The following is a 17,741-nucleotide window of genomic DNA, read 5'->3' as shown; positions in this document are numbered from 1 at the left end:
TGAGAACTGTTATTAATAATAATAACTTGTAAAAAGTGCAGGGAGCACCCAGCAGCATTCTATAAACATTTTGTAAAACTTAAAGACTATTTTAATTTTAAATAAAATTTTAGTAATCAAAAAGCATTTCTATTTAATTAAAATCAAACTTATTCAATTTATTTACAGTTTAACAAAAATTAAATTTTTAGGGCCTTGTGAAAAACCGAACTTTTATTTTGACGGGTTGCCGTGGAGATCTTTGAGTTTCTGTGTGTTTATGATATCTCGATAACTTTTCTCAGTTGAAGCATTAAAAAGCTCATGAAGTGACTAAGCGGCTCTGGAGATGATGTTTATGCAATCATGTCCTCATATAATGATGCGGCTGAGGCTGAAAACAGCGCAAGCGTCACGCGTTCTCCAGTGTGTGTGTGTGTGTGTGTGTGTGTGTGTGTGTGTGTGTGTGGTAACTGAAATCACGCGTCTGCGCCATTCATTTAACGTTAGAGACACGCAGGATTCATATTTAAATAGTCTTTTTGCGGTTTGATTTGTACTGACCTGCTTTTTATTAATTCATCAAAAAGTTGACAAATTCCGTGATATTCCGCTTTATACAGTAAATTCCGTTTTTATGACTGGATTCCGCGACTCCGTCTGTTCTGCATCGCGGAAATCACAGGGATCTATTATATTGAGGACGGTATTTTGCAACTTCAGTGTAGTAATCTATTGCTTCTTCAGCAAAGTCTGCTGCTGCCTTAACTTTGAGAGACAACTGAAGTGTGATCAGTGAAGCAGCTCTAGTCAGCGAGTGCTCTCTCGGTGTGAGAGTACAACACTTTCAGTGCCTCAGCTTTCCACGCTGATTGGCCGGACTCGTGACTCCCAACAAATCAGATGTGCGGGGACATTAGTCTAGTCTACAGAGTGGTGAGATCCGACAAAGTTGGCTGCGTCAGAGCCAAATATAGCGCATTTCAAAATAAAATTATTTTATCGGCAAATCGGTTTTGAAAATGGCCGATACCGATAACCATAAAAATGCTTAATATTGGCGCCGATAATCGGCCAGGCCGATAATCGGTCGACCCCTAATCTGGACGACTGGCTGGTTCTCGCGCAGTCGAGAGAAACGCTGGTCAGCCATGTGGAAGCCCTCCTTCGACACCTGGAGATGCTCGGTTTGAGGGTGAACGTCCAGAAAAGTGTGCTCACACCGAGCCAGACTACAACATTCCTGGGAGTGTGCTTGGGATTCAGTGAGAATGAGAGCGCGCCTTTCCCTATGGGCGGACCGATTTTTCCTCTCGCTGAGAGTGGCTCACATCCCCGGCGTTCTGAATCGCGGGGAGGATATGCTCTTGAGAAGCGGGATTCCCCAAGCGGAGTGGAGGCTTCACCCCGGGACGGTTCAGCTGATATGGAATCGTTTCGGCAGAGCGGAGGTCAACCTCTTTGCGACGAGCGAGAATGCGCATTGTCAGATGTTATTCTCGCTGTCTCGTTCCCCCCGGGAGGTAAACGCGCTGACCGCGCGATGGCCGAGAGTCCGCCTCTATGCTTTTCCTCCAGTGAAAATTTTGCCCATGGTGTTGTGCAAAATCAGGGAGGAGAAGGCGGCGGTCACTCTGGTAGCCCCGAACTGGCCGAATCAGCCCTGGTTCGCGGATCTGGTAGAGTTACTGGCAGGACAGCCATGGGAGATTCCGCTCAGGAAGGACCTTCTGTCTCAGGCGAGCGGAACGATCTGGCATCCCAACCCCGGGCTGTGGAACCTGCATGTGTGGCCGCTGCAGGGTCGCTGAGCGGGCAGGACACGCTGCACGCGCGTGTTTTGAATACCATCGCGGAGGCGCGAGCTCCGTCCACCAGGCGCCTGTATGCTTTGAAGTGGGGTGTGTTCTCGAAATGGTGTCAGAATGTCGGTATAGACCCAGCGAACTGCTCTGTGTCGGTTATTCTACGCTTCCTTCAGTACAGGATGGACGAAGGGAGCCTACCATCCACTCTGAAGGTATATGTGGCCGCTATTGGCGCGTTTCACCCCCCTGTTGACGGACAGTCTATCGGTAGACATGCGTCGGTGACACGGTTCCTCAAGGGAGCTAGGAGATTATGCCCTGCACGGCCGCCTTCGGTGCCGCCGTGGGATTTAACGTTGGTCTTGGACGCTTTGTCGCGACCGCCTTTCGAGCCCTTAGCTTCGATTGCCATTAAGGAGCTATCGGTTAAGACAGCACTGCTCCTCGCTCTCGCCTCGGCGAAGCGGGTTGGGGATTTACAGGCTTTCTTGGTAAGTGAAGATTGTATTCGCTTTGGACTGGGAAACTGTAATATAATTCTCAGACCGAGGCCGGGTTACGTTCCTAAGTCGCTCAATACCCCGTTCAGAGCGCAGATTGTTTCTCTGCCTGCCCTGTCCACTGAGCCATCAACCTCTCAGGATTCGGTTGCTCAAAGTGCTATTTGCCTAGTCAGAGCGCTCAGGGAATACATTTCTCGCTCGGCAGCTTTTCGACAATCGGACCAGCTGTTTGTGTGCTTTGGTGGGTGCAACAAGGGACGGGGGGTCTCTAAACAGAGGCTTGCTCACTGGATTGTGGACGCTATTGTTTTGGCTTATGATTGCCTGGGGCAGGAATGCCCCCTTAACGTCAAGGCCCATTCGACTAGAGCAATTGCCTCCTCGTTGGCTTGGACTAAGGGTATGTCTATTCAGGATTTATGTCTTGCGGCTGGCTGGTCTTCTCAGAACACGTTTGCCAGGTTTTACAAGTTGGATTTGCCCTCTGTAGCGTCTCAAGTGCTTTCGGTGAGTTGATTGCACACACAGCACTGGATAGAGCTGCTCTGCGCTTTGCTTATGAGTTGTTCTGTGTGCTATTTGTGTGTTTGTACTGTTGTCACCGCTATGCGTTGACCTTCTCTTACTGTTATTATTGCCCTGTTTTTCGACAGTGCAAACTTCCCCCGGTTATACTGCTCGGGATATGCAAATTCTGGTAGTGTTTGTGAGCTTGTGATTGGTCCCCTTGGGCCAATCAGAGGTTAGAGGTTCGCTATTGGTCAATCTCGGCCTATCAGACGCTTCCATACTGGGGAGGGGCGGTTTTGGTATTGGGTCTGTTGTCAGTGGTTGTTTGCTGCCACGGCGGGATTCTATACAGTTCCCATATACGACATCCGTAATGTCGAGTTCCGTAGCCTTGATAGGGAACGTCTCCGGTTACTTTCGTAACCTCGGTTCCCTGAAAGGCAAGGAACGAGACATTACGCTCGCCGCCGTGTTCGCTATTGATTTAGCGTTTTTTGTTCCATTCTGAAAGGAATTGACGCTGCACTTGCTTATTACTGCTACGAAGTTCAGTATTTGCATATTTCCGTCAATTGGCCAGCTCTGCTGGCGTTAGCCTATAAGATTTCAGCGGAAGTGAAGGATGAGAGGAGTTCCCATATACGACATCCGTAATGTCTCGTTCCTTGCCTTTCAGGGAACCGAGGTTACGAAAGTAACCGGAGACGTTTCCAACATACTGCGAAGCATGGGAAACTACAGAAATGGGAAGCTAACCCGTGACTGTCCCAATGTGGTCTATTCCCTCCTGTCAGCCGTCTCTCCGTGCTGCCACAAGGACTTTCCCCTGTTGTCAGCTGATCTTTCTCAGTAGTCACTGGACAAGTCCAGATATTCAGATTCCGTTTTGCTCATCAATGATTATTCATCAATGTTTTGCTCTGGAGGCAGGCATATGCATATTTATTTGCCTGTGTGATGTCACAAATCCCACAATAACCAAACAAGCCATTTTTGGAGCTTGAGTAAATAATTGCTTTGTTTATAATGAGGAGGACGTTTTAAGCTATGAAACTTGCAGGATGTTTTAATGATACAAAGACCTCTTATATGTCAAAAGAACAAGGCAAATTTGATTTCTCATGTCATGACCTATATTTTTACTCTACTGTATGCCAACAACCGTTTCATTTATGGCTACTTTGTGTTTCCAAAGCAGCAAATTAAGGCCTGTTTCACACTGGATGCGTAAGCAGTGCATATTTTTTTCGCCAACCATGTTAACAGTTGCGGCAGTACGTAGCAGGAACAGAGCAGAAACTGCAGTGCTGCGACTGTTTCAGCGCAGAGTCTATTGTTTCAGTGCCGCTTATAACAGCACACACAGCACGCAAACACAGAATTCCGTTCTCTTCAGCATCTATTTGTGCTGGAACGGACACATGCATGCAAAATTATGTCAAAATGCCCGTCTCGGTGAGTATTCTTGTAAACACAGTCACTTATGGCTTACATGAATGTAAATTATTGAGAAAGAAAACAGATGCGTATCATTATATTGGATCCGTGCATTCAGTCTTAAAGTGACATCAGCCTAATATAACCCGCTCGTTAATGTTAATCAAACAATAAAATACAAAAAGATCATCACTTTTGTAGCTTTAACAAAGATTAATTATATTTAATTTATACAGTGAAGACTATGCAGTGTTAACATACATTTGATTATTCAATTTATGTACCTGAATTAGAGCCCGACCGATATATCGGCGGGCCGATATTATCGGCCGATTTTAGCCATTTTCCTAACTATCGGTATCGGCATTTATAATGGCCGATAAATGAATATTTTAAAAAATGCGGGTGCGTGATTCATGTAAGGGTGGCGCTGCCAATAAAGCACCTAAAAGCTGTCACAAGAACTGGCAAAAGTAATGATTATGAACACAACAAATATAGCAAGGAGACATTTTAATTGTTTATTAATAAACAAGTGTTTTCAGTCAGTGTCAGCCAAAGATAAAGTTGACGATGCTGACTCACGATCTTCAGTGAACGCGCGCCAGAGAGAAATGCACATTTCATACGATTACATGAGTCTGTCTGTCTTTCGTTTTGAATGGTTCTGTTTAAAAGTAGACATTTCAATATAGATATATTTCAATTCTCAGGTCTATACGCTGAGTTTCGGTTCATGAGATGAGCTCCAGTTCACCCGCAGGCGCCTCCGTGTCGAGATTATCTATCGTCTGCTATATTTACTTCTTATAAATTAAATCCAGGCAAATGGTTGATGAAACATTGATTAAAATTAAGATACAATTAATACAAAACGAAATTCACTTTGAAACGAAAGGTTTTGTGCTTTTTTGTTTGATGTCTATGTGAAAGTTTCAAAGCATTAGTGCCGCTTTCAGAGCGCTCACGTCCGTAGTGCTGAACTGTCGCGTCTGTAACATTGTTTTTTCCTCATAAATGCGAACACGAAAAATAAAATAAAATAAAATGAATATTTTATGTAGCCTGTGGAGACTGAGAGCCAACCCTTCTTCATCCGGTGGGTAGTAGCCTACTTGTGATTTGCGTAGTGTAATTCACAGAATTGATTTCTCTGCTACAAGCCTCTGTCACGTATTGTGTGAGCTTGTGACTATTCAAAGCGCGCAGCTGAGAAGTCCTGATTATATTGTCTGCTATATTTAGGCCTATACTTCTTATTTATTAAGGCAATTGGTTGATGAAACATTGATTAAAATGCGTGGCGCGAGCGATCTCCGACAGTAAACTGATTCTGCTTTGTCTCGGGTAAACAGCTGTTGCAACGCGAGCAGTAACGGCCGCGTCCGGTGTAGACACCGTGTTAAAGCTCATTCTGCCTATAACGCTACGTTACAACATCAAGCAATATTCCAAAAATGTATATAATTATAACACTTTATATAGGGCCATTTTGCATTAAGAGTAGCCTAGTTTCACGTTTAGTAGCCTACATTTTGCTTACTAATTATTTAAAATAGTATACAAGTACTGTACATATGTAATTAAAAACGTTTTCATTATGATATTATTAATTTTACTTTAGTAAAAAGATCTGAGTTCTTCCTCCACTGGTAGAGATTAGAGGAATTAAGAGTAAAAATAGAAGATAATAAGGTTTTGTCAGTGACACTTTTTATATATTTATTGATACAAGTTATGACTAAATTAAAAGACAAAGTCGTTAGTGAAGATTATGCAACAGTATTTAGAATATAATATAATATAACATGCAATGCAAACTAGTTTGGTTACAGCTCAGCTGTATAATTCTCATTCTATCATTCCCCCTGCCTCCATTACATATATGTGTCACACAAGTGTTTGATTACCACATTTGAGTGATCATTGCAAAACGTGTTTATAAAATATATTTATTCTGTTTATAGCTACTGTGTAAAGTACCCATCAAAAGTTTGTGCACACCAATAGGAAAGTGTCCAAACTTTTGACTGGTATACTGTACTATAATACACATAAATAATATTGCTACTGTATTATAATATACACATAAATAATATCGGCCGATATATCGGTATCGGGCTTTTTTTACTCCCTAATATCGGTATCGGCATCGGCCCCCAAAAATCCATATCGGTCGGGCTCTAACCTGAATACTGTTAGATGTAACTGAAAAACATAAAGCATTGTTTATTTCATTTGTATCTTTGTTCTATTGTATTTGTCTATGCTCGTAATTTGTTTTGTTTTTTTTCTATGCAGATTCACTTCGCTACAAAATCACCCCAATCATTCTAGAATGATTAATTCTTTCCAAATAGAGCGTTTCAAATCATCTAGTGAAATTCATGTGCAATATATATTGCAGAAAAACAAAATATCGCAATGTCAGACTTTTCCAATATTGTGCAGCCCTAATTAGCAGTAACAAGTCACGGTTAAGCTGCGCACAACACTACCAGTGTGAAAGCAAAATGGGTGTGCTTTGCTCCCGTTCTGCATAAGCACAGATTCTTCACTGCCTCTGCTCTGCTTGTGCATCCAGTGTGAAACAGGATGCACAAGCAGAGCAGAGGCAGTGAAGAATCTGTGCTTATGCAGAACGGGAGCAAAGCACACCCATTTTGCTTTCACACTGGTAGTGTTGAGCGCAGCTTAACCGTGACTTGTTACTGCTAAATAGGGCTGCACAATATTGGAAAAGTCTGACATTGCGATATTTTGTTTTTCTGCAATATATATTGCACATGAATTTCACTAGATGACTTGAAACGCTTGACTTGATGACTTGACTTCTTCACTGCCTCTGCTCTGCTTGTGCATCCAGTGTGAAACAGGCATAAAACAACAAGCAGAAGCTGGAGTTATGAGAGACTGCGGTTTTTGTCCACTGCCACTGTGCTGAGAAATAAAACCTTCCCCAAGAGGACTGTCCTCTCTTCAACTGGACTACACAACAAGCTATAGACTTCAGAAAGATCCAAAATAAACTATCAAATTATTTTTTCATCTGCCAGCTCATGCCAAAATAGCCTGTGTTCTGGGGCAGCACGATGCGCGGCTTCTGAAAACAAATGCGCTATCCATTACTTTACTAATCCATGACAAATTCAGTATATTACGTGTATTATGTGAATTTGCCACGGATGAGCAAAGTAATGGATGGCATATTTGTTGGGAAAATATACATTACACTTTAAAATAACTCAATTTTATATATTTTAACCTGTTAAAAATAGACGCCCCCGGTACCGGGGGCAACGGGGCTTAAATTGTAATTTATTCCTGTGATGGCAAAGCTCAAATAATACTACAGTAGCTGTGACCTATTCTGCATGTGTTTGAAGCAAAGCCAGTTGAGAACCACTAGGTCTATGTGCATGATTCTTTATTTGTCTCACCTCTGGCGATGTGGAAGCTGGCTGCGGACCCTCGGTGGGTAATGTCGAACTGGTGGCAGTGTGTTCCCACTGCTTAGCCATGTGATTCACCTCCACCAACTTCTGCTCACAGCTCTTCTGAGAGTTCAGCAGGGTCACTTCATAAAACTCCTGGATATCTACATTGAGAGAGAGAGAAAGATAAACACTATAAATGTCTTTTTAATCCCAACTCGAACTCGGTTGTAGTTTCCAAACCACGCTTTGCCTAAATGGGCTTGTGGATTAAAAACCAACATAATCTCTAGCTGGTAGCAGATCAAATTAAACACAGGCAATTTATTAGATTGATTTGTTGGCATCTAAATGAATCCAGCACAGTTTGAAGAAAAGAAGGTTGAGAGAGAGAGGGAGAGAAAGGAGGCGAACACATGCTTGTTTAGTCGGGGAGGAGAAAAACTGGATATTTGAGAGGCAGCCATGGTACAGATTAATTTGTGTTTCTGGGTCAAAAAGTGAGATTAAACACAAATTTCTAGCTAGCTTAGCCAAACAGATTCCAAGTCAAATCAAAATGAGAAAATATGTAGTAGGGCTTTCCAATAATTCCCATGACTGTGCAACAACTAAGTTTTACATATACAGAATATGTGTGGGAACATTGTAATGCTGTCACAGGTTGGCTGTGGAGGTCTTTTGCCATCTAAAATTGCCTGAAAAATTGTGAAAAGATTCAGGGAATCCAGATAAATCTCAGTTTGTGTAGAGCAAGGCAGGAGACCTCTGTTGAATGTGCATGACCTTTGAGCCCTCTGACCATGAGAAACCATCATGCTACTGTGTTATACACTCACCGGCCACTTTATTAGGTACCCCATGCTAGTAACGGGTTGGACCCCCTTTTGCCTTCAGAACTGCCTCAATTCTTCGTGGCATAGATTCAACAAGGTGCTGGAAGCATTCCTCAGGGAGTTTGGTCCATATTGACATGATGGCATCACACAGTTGCCGCAGATTTGTCGGCTGCACATCCATGATGCGAATCTCCCGTTCCACCATATCCCAAAGATGCTCTATTGGGTTGAGATCTGGTGACTGTGGAGCAGTGTTAATTTCGTTGACGAAAATAACGACGAAAATTATTCGTCAACGACATTTTTTCACAGACGAAAACGAGACGATAACTAAATAAAACCTAGTTTTGAATGACAAAGACTATGACGAAAATCTATTGACATTTTCGTCAACGAATAAAAACTAGACGAAAATGTTAGATAGTGACGATTTGGGAAGCGATCCGTCAGAACTGATGTCCTGAGCGTGTGTGATAGATGCGCACATTTGTAGGCTACTGTAACGTGATCTACCCCGCGGTCATAAAACGTTAAAAAATGTGAACGTCTGGGAGAATGAGTAGAGCAGACATATAGATCTGAATAAGAGTGACGATGCAAAAAAGAGTTCTATTCGGTGCGGTTTTCTGTGCGCACACACCTAACCCGAAGCGTGCAGTCATGCACAATACACCTACAGCGCGCGAGTAGGCTACTGAATTGAGCTCTCTTTCGTGTCTGAATGGACAAATACACACAACAGTATGTCTAAATGTCCGTTTTAGAGAGTATTCATGTAAACTATGCTGGTTATGTCTTAAACTGTGAGTGTATCGGATGTGCATCAGTGCAATTGTATCCGCATGTCATTGGACAGGATCCGACGTCTTAAAGTGACAGTGGCAATAAACATAATGCGGTCCGTGTCCTTAATTTTGATCAAGCAACAAAAGAAAAAGAGAAAAGCATTCACTGTTTGTTAATAGCTTTAATAAAGATTAATTATATTGAATTCATACAAATAAATATGTCTGCTTGAAAGAATAAAGAATGATGTATATGCAAGTAGTTATAAGGAATGCATATCATTCATTGTAAAGAAGACTGTGTTGTACTTTAGGAAAAGTGGTTTTATTTAATTTTAAGATATTTTTTAAGTAACAGCAGTTAAATCTGTATCTGTATTGCATGTTCAAACTTAAAAATCATTCATATTAATAGGTTAATGTTTTCTCCGGGAGTAAATGGGTTTGGAAATTTTAGAGAAATTCTAAATTAACGCATTACAATTTAACTAAACCCATTATATTTTAGTCGACTAAATCTACTGTAGATTTAGTCGACTAAAATGTTATTGTATTTCGTCGACTAAAACTAGACTAAAACTAAAACAATTCAGATGACTAAAATATGACTAAAACTAAATGCCATTTTAGTCAAAAGACTAAGACTAAAACTAAATCAAAATTTGCTGACAAAATTAACACTGCTGTGGAGGCCATTTTAGTACAGTGAACTCATTGTCATGTTCAAGAAACCAATTTGAAATGATTAGAGCTTTGTGACATGGTGGAAGTAGCCATCAGAGGATGGGTACATGGTGGCCATAAAGGGATGGACATGGTCAGAAACAATGCTCAGGTAGGCCGTGGCATTTAAACGATGCCCAATTGGCACTAAGGGGCCTAAAGTGTGCCAGGAAAACATCCCCCACACCATTACACCACCACCACCAGCCTGCACAGTGGTAACAAGGCATGATGGTTCCATGTTCTCATTCTGTTTACGCCAAATTCTGACTCTAACATCTGAATGTCTCAACAGAAATCGAGACTCATCAGACCAGGCAACATTTTTCCAGTCTTCAACTGTTCAATTTTGGTGAGCTCTTGCAAATTGTAGCCTCTTTTTCCTATTTGTAGTGGAGATGAGTGGTACCCGGTGGAGTCTTCTGCTGTTGTAGCCCATCCGCCTCAAGGTTGTGCGTGTTGTGGCTTCACAAATGCTTTGCTGCATACCTCGGTTGTAACGAGTGGTTATTTCAGTCACTGTTGCCCTTCTATCAGCTCGAACCAGTCTGGCCATTCTCCTCTGACCTCTGGCATCAACAAGGCATTTCCGCCCACAGAACTGCCGCTCACTGGATGTTTTTTCTTTTTCGGACCATTCTCTGTAAACCCTAGAGATGGTTGTGCGTGAAAATCCCAGTAGATTAGCAGTTTCTGAAATACTCAGACCAGCCCTTCTGGCACCAAAAATCATGCCACGTTCAAAGTCACTCAAATCAACTTTCTTCCCCATACTGATGCTTGGTTTGAACTGCACGAGATTGTCTTGACCATGTCTACATGCCTAAATGCACTGAGTTGCCGCCATGTGATTGGCTGCTTAGAAATTAAGTGTTAACGAGCAGTTGGACAGGTGTACCTAATAAAGTGGCCGGTGAGTGTATATAGGACCATGGGCTCAGGAGTACTTTGGAAATCTGTTGTCTGCTGTTGCATCAATGAATGCACCTTGAATCTCTGTTACGCAAGGAGAAAGACACATCAGTTCTATGCAGAGATGCCACAGAGTTCTCTGAGCCCCAGCTCATCTCAGATGGTCTAAAACACAGTGGAAATGTGTGCTGCAGTCAGATGAGTCGACGTTTCAGCTTGCTTTGGGGAAAAACGGGCATTGGGTCTCATTCACTAATAATTGCTTGTATTATTTCGTATTTGTACCCACAGGAGAAATTCTCACGAAAAATCTCTGCCTAATTCACAACGTTCGTACACACATGAATTTGTTCTTAACATCGTTCTGATGTTAGTGAATTTGGAGTATTCTAAACGAGCCGCCGTGTGCACAAGGTTAGTCATTTGCATAAAACACACCCAAACCATCTCCACATAAGGGTTTTCTGCACACGCTTTCCTTACAGCCTTTTGTCACTCTTGTCAAACTTGCCGCTGTTTGCAGACACACTCTCGCCCGATCCTCGAGCAAAGCCAAGTGTGCCATTCTCACCAGTTCTCACAATAAACACCTTTTATACAGATCCACATTACAGACCTCTCAGTAGCCAGCTGTACACGCATATATCTGGGTTATTCAGAAACCTCGCAGCTAAAGCTATACAGCAGCTTTTCTTACTCTTTAACTGTATATGATGGAATGTATTTAAGATGCATACAAGATAAATAATTTTATTATATAATTGTATATATGGATTATATAATACAATTAATGCAACATACTTCAATATAATTATTGTCGTTTAGGCTGAAATATAACTTCTTAACGCGATTATAAGGCCGTTCAGAGTAAGTAACGGTTTCAGTTGTTCCTATATTTTCTCATAAATTTTGAATAAATTTTAATACATCATTTTTGGTGAATCGTGATTTGTTCTTAAAATTGTTCGTACGCACATTTCACGCACAAATTTGTGCTTATGCAAACTACACATTCTTGGTGAATGTGACCCATTGAGTTCTCAGTCCCAAAGACGAAAGGGTCCGTCCAGACTTTCACCAGCGACAGGTGCAAAAGCAAACATCTGTCATGGTATGGAGGTGTATCAGTGCACGCATGGGTGATTTCCAAGTGTGTGAAGGTACCATTGAGGTGGAAGCATATATTGGGATTGTACAGAGACATACACTGCCATCAAGATGACATATTTCCTGGGAAGCAAGACAATGCCAGGCCTCATTCTGCATGTGCTACAACAGAGTGGTTTCGTAGACACTATCTGTCTCTTATTTAAAATGTATGGCCCGTCATGAAATTGAGAATCAGACAATGATGACCACCACGGAGTATCAGGCGAGATTGGGTAAAAATTCAACTTGCAAAACTGCAACAATTAGTATCCAATTCCCAAATGATTGAAAAGTGTAATTAAAGGAAAGGTGATGTGACACAGTGGTAAACATGGCTCTGTCCCAGCTTTTTTTGGAGTGTGTTGCAGCCATCAAAATCAAAATTTCTCTATATTTACAAAATACAATTACGTTAATCAGTGAAAACATTGGAAATAATTTCTTTGTACTCTGGTCAGTTAAATAAAGGTTAAAAATGATGAACAGATATGCCATCAAAAAACACAGTGAGTGACCATCAAGAGTGACACAGACCAAACAGCTGAAAAAGAAAGCAGAAGACCGGAAAGCATGTCGAGAGATGGCCCATAGGATCGCCAAGAGTCGGATACGACTGAATGGCTAAAAAGGTTTAATAAAACAAAAGATGTATTAAAGGTGCAGTGTGTGATTTTTAGCGGAATCTAGAGGTTACGAATTGCAACCAACAAAAGTTACGGTGGCCGACAGGAAAAGATGTCATCGTCTGAGACAGCAGAGTAGCCAGTTAAGCAATGAGGTTTCTTTATAAAGACAAATTAAGAAATGATGTTTACTTTATTATTCAGTAAAACGATATGTTATTGCGAATATTATTGTTACTTGTTCATCATTGTGTCAGTGTTTTATTCGCTGACTTTAGCTAGCTTCTTTGCACGAAGAACAACGGTGACGAAAAGCGCTCTATATTAGTTTGTCCGTTTAGGGCCACTGTAGAAACATGTCGGCGCAAAATGGCTATTTCAATGTAAGGGGACCCACGGTGTATGTAGATAGAAATGTCTCATTCTAAGGTAATGAAAACATAACGGTTCATTATGTAAGGTCTTTGTACACCCCTGAAAACATAGTTATGTATATGATATTGCATTTCTGTCTACAGATCCTCCTAAATATTAACAATGCACCTTTAAATAAAACAAACTCAAGTAATCCACATGAAGAAAGGCAACATGACGGCGTGTAGAACACAACAATACCGGACAACAGAATGGAGCACAAAGAGGAACTTAAATACACAGTGATGATGACAAAATAACAAACAGGTGTGATGATTGAATGAGTCTCCATGACAACTAATAACTGGCGGGAAACTAGGAACAAAACAAACACAGAAAACAGATAACAGAAATACGAACTAAAAATTCCATGAAAATTAAACTAAAACAGATCGTGACAATATATATTATATTTACCTGTAAATTGCATTTGTGAATGAATATTTTAATACAATTCTCACATTTATACTAATTATGAATTATACTGTTGTACTTCCATTTCTATGTACACCAATTTTGAGAAGACAAAAGTAATTCTATTAAGTGATACTAAACGAGGTCAGAGGTTCTGTGAGCTGTATTACTTTTGTGGGTCAACTCTCTTCCACCCTGCCTCAAGAGATACTAAACAGAGACGTCAGAGATTTCCAAATATTTAAACTAGAGTGCAAGCACTTGGGACCATCTGGAGAGCTCTGCTCGTTCAGCCTGGACAACACAGATTTAAAAGCGACAGTTACATTAAGCCACAATGCATGGTGGGTAAAAGTCAGCAGCTCTGCCGTGAATCCAGCCACCATATGCTCTACTAAATGTTACAGATCCTGCCTTGGAATGAACTAAGCTCCTGCTTTGAGAGAGGAGATAAAAGAAAGGAACATTCTGTGTGTTTGGAGTGCCTATATGGAATGTGTGGATGAAATGTGCTCAGTACCAGATGACATTGTGTCAAAATATAGAAAGCATCCCACATAAAAAATACAGGAAAAAAAAATCTCATGAGCAGATTTTTTCAGATAGGCTATGACAAGAAATATTACAAACCTGCAGAGACACAAACCTACATTGAAAACACATATGTGGGTAGTTTACATGGCATTTGTAAAAGTAACTACTACAATGTCCAGCTAATGTGACAAACTATATATCATTTAAAACTGACAACATTTTCTAAATTCTGTATTTCTATACCTGCAGTTTTAATGATGTATTCGTTGAGAGAACACGTTAATTATTTGTACTTTTAAAAAATGCATTTGTCACAGCACTGTAAGTGTAATGTATATTTAAATAAAACAGAAAATAAATGTTTTGCTTACCCATTCACAGACAAATACAGTTTTAGTAGGAACAACATTCAATCAGCTAACCCTACTTCATAACAGAGAGTCTGCATTGGTCAACAGAACCACATGAGTCCTTTGCATGTGATAATGCATGTAAAGCTGCTCAGGAGACAATATAGCGTTGCCAAAGCTGTAGCACAAAACAGGCATTTTCCACCTAACAAAAGAAGCATCTTTCAAACAGAAGCTTGCAGTCTATTCCATCTTAAAGAAAGAAAATGCATTCACATGTAAATAAAACTTAATAACAAGACTCCATTTGTTATTCCTCCTACAGATGCCTGCCTGGCCCAGCGTTTCAGAGCGAGTTAAGTTCAACACATATCAATCACACTGTTTATTCAAGCATTTGAGTTGGTGCAAAGCCACAAACACCAAAAAGATTACTTAAAATGTGATTTAGTCACTTTTGCCTCTAAAGTGGAAGCACAAATTGAAAGTGAGACCATCAAAGACTTACATTTATGCAAATCCCGCCTTCTCAAAGAGACGTGGGTGACACAATTTGAGAAACAGTGAATGCAAAGTCTCAACTGATAAAATACAGAAATAAGAAATACTATTCTAGAACAAACTGTTAAAATAACTCGCATCGATAACATGCACATCAAAAAAAATTTAAAAGCAGCAGTGATTTCTAATAAACTTACAGAGAGGTAAAAGTCCCCTGTTCTCCACGGACATGTTGCGCAAAATGTCATCAGTGAAACAGCAAGAAGTAGTGTGTGTGTGTGTGTGTGTAATGCCAGATGCCTGATCTAACAGCATGTTAGCAGACAGCTTAATCCTTGCACAGGCCTCCTGTTCCCTACAATTCAGACAATGACCTTACACCCTCACACACACACAGAGAGAATACAGCTGATCATTACTTCAGATGCTTTGTGATTCGGTGGATTTTAAAGCTGTTATGGTAAGCACTCAAACATGCCCCTTGTTCACCTCAGAGAGCCTAACAGTGGCAGTTTATACTTATGCATAAGAGCCGAGCAGGTGCGGACTGATGATGATGTGGTGTCTGTGTGTTTGTCTGTAGGCTGGACCGGGGCAGCTGGGAGAGTGTTTAGGACAGTTAAACTCAGGGCAAAGAGCTGAGCCCTTGAGGACATAACCCCTGATTTGTGATCACTGCAATCATCAGCATGAGCAAAGATCTCCAAAACCACCAAGAACATCTAATCAAAGTATTTTAAAGAATCTCAAAAAAACTATTTTAAATTATTTTAAAGTTCTCAAACAAACATTATACACTACAGTTAAAAAGTTTGGGGTCAGCAATGTTTTTTTTAAAGAAATATACTTTGCCCCTATTATGCTTTTTAGAACCTTTCATGTGGTGTGTAGATAGCTGTTTGTGAATGTAAACACAGCAAAGATTTAAAAATCAAAGTGCACAAGAAATAAAGTTATCTCCTAAAAAAAAAAAAAAATTCTGAACTGCTGAAACGAGTCATCAGTCTCTCTTCCTGTTACATACCTACGTAACAATGTAACAAATTTGCATAATGCCAGATTATGGTCTTCATTGGCTGTCCGCAAGTGACGTCTACTTTGACCTGCCCTCGAGAAGACGCTGTTTCCAGTGCAGCGAATCCACTTTGCATGCACTTCAAAAGGATGAGGACTCGTGCTGGAATTGATACGGGGGAGGGGGAAACCAATGGCATCATTACTGTTCGTATCACGGTGTATTAAGTGCAGAGGAAGCCTCTGGAGATGAAATACAGACATGGTGAGGCGGTAGACCACTGACAACAAACTGGGCCGTTAAATTCATTTATGCACGTCGGGTTCGGGTAAGAAGTGATTCGGGTCGGGTACAGATTTTAGGACCCGAGAAGACCTCTAGTTAAGAGAGACAGAATCTCCGAACAAATTGTTCTCTTTCATAGGTTCACTCAACGCTGCGTAGCTTAAGACGCAGTGGGAACGCCCTCTGGGTGTGCTGATTGTCTGAAACCCTTATAGAACACGCCAATTTATTGGCTGATGGCGCGGGCGCCGCCCCGACGCTCTTACGTCATCACATTATACAGGCGTGCACGCCATCTGCTCCTCAGATTTCTCTGCCCTCACGAAGCGGCTTTCTCGTTTTTTTCTGGTCCAAAAATATTGGATTAGCATCAGCATTCTTCATCTGCACTTCAGCGACTGTGAATAGTGGAACTCAGTTCTCCTTGCGGTGAAGTGCCATGGAGTTTCGTCGTTGCCTGCCGCCATGCGCTCGCTTTATTGCGAGTGACGACCCTCACAGTAAGTGTGTAAAATGTTTGGGTTTTCACATGCGCGCGAGGCTGTTCTAGGCTTGTCAAAATGCAAATTTTGTGACAACCTGCTTCTCAAAACCCTCCGCTCTCGGCTCGCGGTTTTTTGAGAAGGAGTCATTCATTTCCCCCCGTCGCGCTCCCCAGACCGCTGAGGCCTCGCAGGGATCCACGACCTGGGGTTCGGATGTAGAGCTCGAAGATATAAAGTATGAGCAGACCCGAACATGCACGCGGCGTCCCGCCATTCCAGCGGTCGATGACACGCTGGCTATTGACCTTTCTCCGTCGTCTGCTACGTCGTGGAAATCTCGCCCCCTCCTTCCCTCTAAACCGTGCAGGACTACTTCCGCCCTTATCGGAAAGTCCTACATGGCAGCTGGACAGGCAGGCATGGCCCTACATACTATGGCCATCCTCCAAGCCTACCAGGCAGATGTTTTGAAGGAGATGGATGAGGGATCCAGAATTACGCCAGAAGCTGTCAAAGAGCTTCGTAAGGCCACGGATCTGGCCTTAAGAGCCACCAAGCACACCGCATGCGCCATAGGGTTGGTCTATGGCGGGGGCGGTTGCTGCAGAGTGCCACCTATGGCTCAATCTCACAGAGATCCGTGACAAAGAAAAGGTTTTCCTCCTGGACGCCCCAGTTTCTCAGTCTGGACTGTTCTGGGAGGTGGTCAACACTGTGGTTGACAAGTTTCGGGCCGCAAAATCCCAGTCGGCTGCCTTCAGGCAGTTTATGCCCAGGAGGGTTAGGGAATCTTCTAATCCCTCTCCGTCTCAACCCAGAGAACGTCCTTCTCATAGGACGGATTTCACCGCTAGGAGGAGTGACTCGGCTCATCTACCACCAGCTACGGTTTGGGGAGCCCGCGGTCGCCCGTTTCCCCGCCAGCGACCTTATAGGCGTCTTGAGCTGAAGCGGTCTAACAAACCTTCCGCTCCAGCTTCCTCAAATCGTTCCTGACCCTCAGGTCAGAAAAGGGAGAGCTTCCCCCGATTTACGAGGTTG

At 42.0% G+C, this 17,741-nt stretch overlaps 1 protein-coding gene across 26 annotated transcripts in view; it reads right to left on the bottom strand.

The window, feature by feature from the left end:
* Positions 1–17,741, bottom strand: part of dlg2 (discs, large homolog 2 (Drosophila)) — a 298,249-nt gene that overhangs the window by 251,385 nt on the left and 29,123 nt on the right. For 25 of the 26 annotated variants that reach the window (XM_056240225.1, XM_056240227.1, XM_056240214.1 and 22 more), the window contains exon 3: positions 7,678–7,835. In XM_056240225.1, coding sequence (XP_056096200.1) covers positions 7,678–7,835 — 158 coding nt within the window. Of the gene's footprint in view, positions 1–7,677; positions 7,836–15,112; positions 15,189–17,741 lie in introns of those variants that run through there. The other variant, XM_056240215.1, reaches the window with a different exon arrangement.

The sequence above is a fragment of the Rhinichthys klamathensis genome, unplaced genomic scaffold, assembly GCF_029890125.1.
Source record: "Rhinichthys klamathensis goyatoka isolate OS25496 unplaced genomic scaffold, OSU_Roscu_1.1 h1tg000585l_1, whole genome shotgun sequence".
Classification (NCBI taxonomy): Eukaryota; Metazoa; Chordata; class Actinopteri; order Cypriniformes; family Leuciscidae; genus Rhinichthys; species Rhinichthys klamathensis.
This window is presented reverse-complemented; position numbering and strand designations above follow the sequence as displayed.